Source organism: Bemisia tabaci, chromosome 6 (genome assembly GCF_918797505.1).
Source record: "Bemisia tabaci chromosome 6, PGI_BMITA_v3".
Lineage (NCBI taxonomy): Eukaryota > Metazoa > Arthropoda > Insecta > Hemiptera > Aleyrodidae > Bemisia > Bemisia tabaci.
Window position 1 is genome coordinate 33,773,808 of NC_092798.1, and position 9,465 is coordinate 33,783,272.

General features: G+C 47.2%; 1 protein-coding gene across 1 annotated transcript; it reads right to left on the reverse strand.

Moving 5' to 3' along the window:
* Positions 1 to 6,177: 6,177 nt before the first annotated feature.
* Positions 6,178 to 6,606, reverse strand: LOC140224829 (uncharacterized). The gene has a single exon (XM_072301557.1). It carries the CDS (start codon positions 6,604 to 6,606, stop codon positions 6,178 to 6,180), a length of 429 nt encoding a protein of 142 aa, XP_072157658.1.
* Between the last annotated feature and the right edge of the window lie 2,859 nt (positions 6,607 to 9,465).

Genomic DNA, 9,465 nt, shown 5'->3' on the forward strand with positions numbered 1-9,465 from the left:
TAGCCACTCGCTGAAATTACTTATTGCAAATCCGGTCTCAATCTGAAGAAAAGAGGGTTAAAAAGTAGATCAAATGGAAATATCTACAATAAAAGGAACTATACGCCACTTCGCCCCGAACCCCCCCTCCCCCAACGCAGTTGAGGCTTTACCCCGGGGCAACTCCGCTTATCCAGCGGGGGGTCCGGGGTAGAGCGAGTCAAAAAACATCGACTTTCAAATTTCAAAAACGTATAGGGGGGGGGGGGGAATTACGGCTATGACTGATTCCTTCTATCAAGTAAGTCCATTGTTAATGTGTTCCATGATCAATGCAATGGTTAAAATTGTAATAAATATTTTCTTTGCATGTGCATATATTATTGAAAGTCTTACATTAAAGATAATTGACAATTTAAGCCTATAAATTCATTTTCCTTGACACAGCGTGTCTTGTCCCATACTACTTGGGACTTTGTCGTATCGTTGAAACTGTGGGCTTTGAACTGGAAGAACTCCTTCAAAGTTTTGTCCCACCGAAACTAGTCATGGACCCTGATGGTTTCTTTCTCGACAAGAATGCCACACAGGTGATGACCAGTCACCCATGATAACATTCCCTCCGTATCTGAAAAAGTGTCTATTGTCAGCCATATGAGCATGAACCATACGACGACTAACCGCGCGTTGGCCCATCTCCTCGTCTGTTTACGGGCGTCCTCTATTCGTTTTTCGGCGTTAGCCAACTTTAAGTCATATTTTATCTTCAAGCGGTCACTGTTACCCTTAACGGTCTTTGCGTTAACCACGATGTCGTTGCTAGACGAAGCCAGCGCTCTAACCGTTGTCGGATGCTTGTCGTTGTTAGAATTCTGTAGTCCGTGATAGCTGGGTGGTTGAAGAAGGGGAATGTCATGGTTCATTTCTGGTGTGTAAGGTTTATATTGCGACATGGCGTTGCGCACCTTACGTAGCTCAGCAGCGTGCGACGAATCGCTTCTGATGAACTGGTCAAGCCTAGAGAGACTTAAATAACCCTAATAAAATGAAGATTCTGAAGGGGATCCTCGGCCGGCCTCGGCGTGGAGTTCATGTCTTACACCAGGCTCCCCAGTTGCTGGTGCGTCCGAGGCTCTTCTTTTTTGTCTTTTGCTAGAAGATTGACTCCTTCCTGCGGGGAGCAAACCCACAGGAAGGGTTTTGTAGCTGGATTTTTTTTTCAGCTCGCGGTGTACACGAACCTACTTCCTGGGATACCACAGGATCAAAGTTCGGTCGGCCAGGTGTCTCCAGCTACTGGCTCCGGCGCCAGTAGGTTAAAAACCGGTTCAATAAATCAAAGGCTGGCAATGGCGTGGATAGTTAGCTTAGCACGTCTGACTGAGACCCACAGTATATCATGGATTGCGCGGCAGTCCGGATCTACATTGGGATCACCACCAAACATGCACATGCGGAATATCCTATGGGCCCACGCGACAACCCGATCACTTATCACGCTGTCGGCGAGCGACGACGAACGTAGCGTGACGGCGTGACTAATGTCTAATGGAACACCATCCATGGCCTGCACTTTTGACCAACACTCTGTTTCCAGATGCACATCGGACTCTCCGACGATGAAGGTCCCGCGATAGAATTCGTCAGCCAGCTTGAAAGTAGCGTTAAAGGCCTTTCCCGCGGACACACCACACGCGAGACAGGCCACTTGACGCTCCCTCTCTAAAGCCGCCCGCAACTCATCCTGATGGATCGCTCCATTGCATAGCGCACGAAGAACAAAAGTATCGAGATTATTATATCCTAACGATGACCTTTTTATCATTAGCTGAGCAAAGACGGAGGGGACGTCGTTCACCACTATTCTCGAGATTAAATCTTGGAGCTTCATTTTACGGCCGGTCAACTGCACTACCCGCCTCACAGCATCATCACGACCGAAAAGGACTGCGTGGAGTATCTGTGCGCGCTCGCACAGCATCTCGCACTCTATATCGTCTATATTATCAACTGGGGTAGCAACATGAAGGATAGTATCTATGGGCTTACCCTGCAATGGTCCCGAACTAACTACCTCTCTACTATCCAGCCTATGCATAACATGATGCATAACAATCCGTCGGTACGCCGCGAGTGGAAACGCGCGAACGCAGATAATTTTGCTATCCGCAGGTACTGGCACAACAGGGTCGGTGAATTCGTAAGGGAAGAGCACTCCTCGGGCCTTGCCACGGACCCGGAGGAAGTACTTGTCTACATAACAATAAGCGTCCTTAGGTTTAAGAAAAGAAATCAAGTTAAAGTGACGTTCACTTCGGTAAGACATTTCGATATGATCGGTACGGATTTTTGTCAAAAAAGCTGCCGTCAAAGGTCAGTACAACATAGTATAGCACATTCCGGGTATAGTTATCGAATCTATCTCTCCATCGAATAATAAGTCAAAATTTTATTATTTATATTTATTTATAGGAATCATTTTCATCCATTTGTTCGACAATTGTACCATAGAGAGTCTGATCTTCCTCCTCTTCCGCCACCTTCTCGCGATATATATTCAAAACTCTGCACTTCTCCAACCCGAACTCCATACAAATATCAGCGGATACGGACTCCACAACACCCAGCAAGATCTTAAGCTCACCCGGCGATGAGGAGTAGATTTTAATATCATCTATGAACATCAGATGACTGAGAATATACAGAGTTTGTCTGCGCTCCTTAATATGAAACCCAAGTTCAGTGTCTTTCAAAGCATTCGACAGGGGATTCAAGGATAAACAAAACCACAATGCACTGAGCGCATCTCCCTGGAAAATTCCACGTTTAATGTAAATAAGTTCAGTTTCCAATTGGCCGTCCTCCGTTTTGAGGGAGATTTTCGTTTTCCAATTTTTCATTACGGATGCCAGGAAGTGTCTTAACACAGGGTGTATCCTGTAGATTTCGAGGACTCTTAATAACCAAGAATGAGGCACCATGTCAAACACCTTACGATAGTCGATGAATGTGGTGTTCAAGTTTCTGCGGTTCTTTTCCGTTTGCTTCAGAATAACTTTATCCATTATTAACTGTAGCTCATCGCTCCCCGAGCCACCCGTACTCCATGTTGCGCAGCACCTCGTCCACTACCCGAGAGATGTAATCCGACTTTTTGCCTTTTATGTTTTCTCCCTCCCTAATGGCCTTCAGCACAAGCGTGGCTTCTATCTTTTCCGCCAAAAAGACTCGTTTGGTAGCGTCAGCACTCTTCAGGGCCAGGAAACACGCGACAAATCCCAACATACAAGCAAGGCAGACTATAGGCGTGTGGTTCCAAACGAAAAGTCGCGTGCGAGTAGTTATGTAGTCAGCAGTCCCTAGCCATGTCGCGTTCACTGGCGCGTAACCACCTTCAGGTACGCACTTGGTCGCACCTATAATAGTCTTGTCCTGACTAGTCTCGTTGAAGACATGAGACTTAAAGACGAAGAACTTGCCTAAGGCATTATCCCATTTCATGAGGTCATGGATGCGGATTGTTTCTTTGTGACCTATGACATCGCAGAGATGGTGACCGCCCATCCAGCTAGTCATTTGGTCAGTGTCAGAAAACACGGTAACTACCAACCAGGAGAAGACAAACTAGAGGAGGTATTTCCTCAACTCCGACCATGTATGTTCTTGTTTGTTCGCCGAGTCTAAGCAACGCTCCGCGTTCTCTAGTTTCATTTCATATTTTATTTTCAATCCATCCCCGTCGCCGCGAACTGTCTTAGCACTCACTGCCACATCGTTACTAGACGTGGCGAGAGCGGAGACGGTTGTTGGTTTCAGATTTTGATTGTTCAAGGGGTGGTAAGGGTTGGAACTCCTCTGCATTAGAGGCAAATCGTGGTCCATATTGGGGGCGTATGGGTACATACGCGCCAATTTTCTTTTTGCTTGCGTTTATCTTGAATCATCAATTAGTATAAAATTTAATCTTCGTCCCCGGCAGATCCCCACGAGCATTTACAAGCAAACGATAAAAGCGTTGTCCCCAAAGCCTTGTAATTGGTTGAAGCTACTTGACCGAGATTGTTAATATGGATTATTGTCAATGGTCTTATGAGCAATACCAAATTATGCAAACTCAGTCCTGTACTGGGAGGATACTACCTACCTACTCCCCTGGGGGATTCTGAAGAGACTTCCCCAATAAAAGTCTGGATTTGTGGTCATAGCATCATTGATTGCCTTGTACAGTGCAAGGCCCTCCCACTGACACTGAATGATGGTCAAACTCACTCGAAGGCACTCTGGAGGACAGATGCTCAGCCAGTATTCTGCCATACCACGCACTAAATTCGCATCGACTGCCTTGTTGAATGCGTCAAAGATGTTTTTCAGAAGGGCTTTATCGACGGTTATATCAAGCTGAAACTGAGCAACTCCCTGCTTGAACTTGTTGACAAAATCGTCGGAGATGGTCCCTTTCTTGACCAGCGCCAATACATTGTGCATAAAGAGAGACTCAGCATACCGCGGTTCCACGGCGTTGAAGGCATTAGATGCAGCCACTAGGATTTTAACCGCGTTGACGGCTGAACATTGACTGACTGCTGTCTCAAGAGCTTCTATCGCATCAATGCCAGGATAAATGACCTTGGCTTCCGCGAAAGCAGCCTCCGCCACTGACTGGACCGGATACGCTAGAATCCTTGAGACGACAGTCGGGAGGTATTTTTGAGCAACCTCCTTAGACCGGGAAAGGCTTGACAGGTTTGGAAACAGAGTCTCCCCGGCTGCAGATGTGCCGTAGACAACTGTTGCCCTTGGTGTAGCCGATCCTCCCCAAGCAACAAGTCTAGATGATGACACCAGATTAATGCTGTCCCAAGGCTCCTTGAAAGGAGCGATATCCACATTTCTGAGGATAAATTCCCGGTACAGAATCTCTGATTTCGCCAATCTAGACCATAAGGGAGCTTTGGCTGGGCTGAGGAAGGAGTCTAAGCGGTAGTGGACGTCTTCGTGCGTCCGGTACCGCGTGCCTAGCAGATCAAAAGCAATGTACATGCCGCGACAGAGGTCTGCCTCCTCACCACGGGCGGTTGCGAGTTGACGGGCAAACTCGCGTATTCTTGCGGAAGATATCATCGCATTGGCGGGTGCTGCGAAATTGGCACCATAACCGAGGATGGTAACTATCACTTCCGGCCACTTGACGTAGCAGAAGTCGGGCGTACGCACGTTAGCTGCTGCCGCAACGCGGTAGCCTGGGGCAGCTAACCAACACAGTACGTCATACTGGTCGGAGGCAAAGTCCTTGTCTCGCGTGAACATGATGTGCCCGTTGTTGATGGCGCGCAAGAAATTGCCTGTTTGAGGTCCGGGGACACCAGCGTCTAGCTGGATGTAGTCGATGTAATTGGCCATCTGGGGGAGCGCTATGGCTTGAGTGGCCAGGCCGCTGTGATCCATGACATCAACAGGACCTGCCCAGAACATAAGTTTGGCATACATGGCGCAGTTGTCAAATACGGTCTGATTCTTAAGCAGCGAACCAGCTACACAATCCCAGAATCGTATATTGGCGGGTGTCGGGTAGTCCCCGGATACGATTGATGCTACAGCTTTGCTGTTGACGTTTGATTCCCCCGAGGTGTAGGGGGAGAGTACTGCCTTTGGGATTGCTCATTTTACGCGAGCAGCACCGTATTCCACCACGGCCGTGCGTGTTGCCTCCTCCAGCAAGGCGACTGCATTGTTTTCAAATACAGTGCAGTTCTTCTCCACTGGAGGAAAGGCCTGTTGTGGCTGGTTTCCCACTATGACTCTTGAGCGGATGCAAAGCTCATTGTGGTTGTTGATTATTATTATTATGTTCTCGTATCTCAATTCACAGCTCGAGGCCGGCAGATATTTAGTCCTCCCCCGGCAATTCAATGCAAAGGAGAGTCCTTGAATTTAAAATTGAAGTAAAAATTTAAAATTGGGATTAAAACTTTATAATTGGGATTAAAACTTTAAAATTAAAGTACAAAATTTAAAATTGGGACTAAAACTTTAAAATTTGGATTAAAACTTTAAAATTGAAGTACAAAATTTAAAATTGGGACTAAAACTTTAAAATTGGAGTAAAAAAAACTTAAAATTGGGGTTAAAACTTTAAAATTGGGGTAGAAATTAAAAGTTGAAGTTTAAAATGCAGGTTAATCTATCGGTTGGTGGTAACTATCCATCACCCAGAACTCGCCTCACAATCATGCAGCTCCCTAGCAAAGCTGCTTTCTGCAATTGTTGATACAGCTTCTCTCTAAGGTTGATCTTCCTAAGACCATCAAACAACTTCACAGGAATCTCCCCCGTTGCTCCAATAATAATTGGCACAATTATTACTTTGTCCAATTTCCAGAGGCACTTGATTTCGTCTGCCAAAGGCATGTACTTGCTTATCTTCTCAGCATAAGCGCTCTGGATATTCACTGCCGACGGCACAGCTACATCGATTATAAAAGCAATTTTGGCATCCTTCATTGTGAGCACTATGTCTGGGATGTTATTAGGAATGGTTCTATGGGTGCGAATCTTCCTGTTCCAATAGAGGCGGCATATATCATTTTCTTTCACCTGGGGAGGTTCGAACTCATAGTAAGGTTTCATGTCCGTTTCGTTGATGTGTTCTTTAGCCAGCTCTTGATAAAGTATCTTTGCCACAGAATTATGCCGCTCAAGGTATTGCTTTGGTGCCAAGTTGGAACATCCAGCTAATAAATGGTCGAGGGTTTCCTCTTTCGCTCCGCAAATACGACATCGTTGTCCGACCACGGTCAGCCTTACTTTTGGACTGCCCCTTCCCAGTGGCTGGTGTCCTGTTTGGGATGGGGCCCATGTCTATAGCTGAGGCATTTGCGGGACCTCCTCACCAGAGGGCACGCGCCGTATGTGGCGCTCATGAGTCTGCGACTCGGGATCAGTGCTTTCGCCGTCACTGCTCTTTTTGAGCATGTTCCGTCTCTGGCGAAAGGTTAGGCGAGCCAAAGGCGTGGGCTCGAATGACTCAAGCTGCACGCGAATTTGGCGTCTAGCTGGATGGGGCGAGGCGTTGGACGACGGAGCTGATTCGTCAGTTGTCAAGTCGATCTGCTCGAAACTATCCGTAGCAGCCGATTCATATTGCTCTCCGTCATCAGATTGCCACCCCGTTGTTCGGTGTGGGGCATGCGCCTCTTTGGGGATGGTGCCGTCGGGGTTGCGGCCTGAGACGAGGTTCTCGTCCTCGTCTCTAATACTCCCAATTGTGTGGGAATCCACATAATCAGAGATGGCCTGGGTGATGGCCGTCTCCAGTTCAGGCACCGCAGCGGTGGCGGCCCCGTCAGTGACCGCATCTAGCACGGCTACAGTGGGGATCGCCACAGTCTGGCCGATGACTTGGCCCTCGACACTGCGAGCGGTACGGGTGCCAGACCGTGAGGCGGACCGACTAGCTCCCCTGGATCCAGAGCTGCCTCTCGACACAGAGCGGCCTCTGGACCGGGTATGATAGCCGGTCACAGGCATATCCCCTTCAGGTTTGACGACGGGGGAAGAGGGGAATACTTCCTCCGCGCCGGTGCTAACCACACCAGGTTCAGCCTCGTGGCCCGGATTTGGGTGTCCGTTATTATTATTAATATTTATTTTTTTTTGTAACTCAGAAGAGGGAACACTTCCGGCACAAGTATTACTGACGGGCCACAGGCCAAAGTCAGTAACACATACTATCTTGCTTGAAAAAAAAGGGTAAACGTTATTTTAAAGTAAAATTAAAAAAAAAAAAATTTAGAGTCCAAGCCATGCGTTGCCTGAGTTTCCCTGCTTTAGTGGTCGTCGGCTGACTAGTCGACGAAACACTTGGAGCAGGGTTGGTATTGTTGGTTGGCCGTCGTGCCATACACTGGGACGATCCACGACCATCTTCGTTCCCAGCGTGGGGACTATTATGCGCGCCATGTTCCCCAACCCTTGACGCGACCGAGGCTCTTCTTTTATCGTCTTGTGCAAGAAGATCACTGACTGGGGGCTGCAAACCCCCAACCAGGGATGCGCAGCTGGTTTTTCAAGTTGGGAGAAGCCCAACTCTACTTCCTCGGACGCCCCTGGCGATGTTTTGGCCACGAGGATGCCCAGCCACTTGCTCGGGTACCGCGGGGTCGCCAGCCCTCGAAAGGGCCTCCCGTACGACATTGAGGTCGCCCCTGAGGTTCTTCAGTATCCTCGAGGGGGTCAGTCCCCGATATGACGACGCCACACCATCCCCAATAAGGACAGCAATATGGCCCGAACTACAATGCCATAGTTCGAGAGTCACCAGCTAGAGTTTTTAAGTTTCGGTAATCGTCGTACACGGCGATAATGCCCAACGCTTCTTGGTACTGAGTCACAAGAGCGTCTCTCTTTTCCGAGTAGGCTAAGTATCTCTTATCCATAAATTGCCTCAACACAAGGCTTGAGACGATAGTCATATCTATGACTATCCTTAAGACATTGATTAAGCCTGCGTTGAAGAGACTCTGTCCATAACTTGAAACTATTATGCTCATTATTGTCATTACAATTAATGCTAGATCAGTTAGAAATTTGAACTACAATGCCATAGTTCGAGAGTCACCAGCTAGAGTTTTTAAGTTTCGGTAATCGTCGTACACGGCGATAATGCCCAACGCTTCTTGGTAGTGAGTCACAAGAGCGTCTCTCTTTTCCGAGTAGGCTAAGTATCTCTTATCCATAAATTGCCTCAACACAAGGCTTGAGACGATAGTCATATCTATGACTATCCTTAAGACATTGATTAAGCCTGCGTTGAAGAGACTCTGTCCATAACTTGAAACTATTATGCTCATTATTGTCATTACAATTAATGCTAGATCAGTTAGAAATTTGAAGAACCCTATTGACGCTATATAGCGCTTGAGAGTCGCGATCTTTGGGACGTGTCCGTTTACTATTGTGTTGGCTTTCGCCAACATCGCATTGATTTTTTGCTCCTGTGTAACTGACCTCTGAAACACATCAGAGTCCAGCAGTTTAGCGGCGTCTTTATTTACAGCTTCTTTTAATAGCTTGCGTTCTCTATCGTCCTTCTTCATCTCCTTCTCAGTCTTGTCCACGCCACTAGTCGATGCAATGACGCGGGATTCCAGTTTTTTAATTTCCGATTTTAGAGCAGCGATGTGCTTTGCTTCGTCGCTCTTTAATGTGGCTATTTGTTTTGCTTCGACTTCATTATCTTTCTTTATGGCGTCCATGATCGAGTTTGTTAGTGCTGATTTCTCAATGTACTGCGGTGATTTCTTTACTAGTTGCTGAAGCTCATTATACTCTTTACCTTGTAATATTGGATAGCGGGATACAACGTCGCTAATCACGCTTTGTCCTAAGCGGTCATAGTGTAGTCTAACCCTTTCATCTATTAATCTAACATCAACCTCGTTATTTGCTTTACGCGCTGGCGAGCCCATATTCACACCGAAATGGATA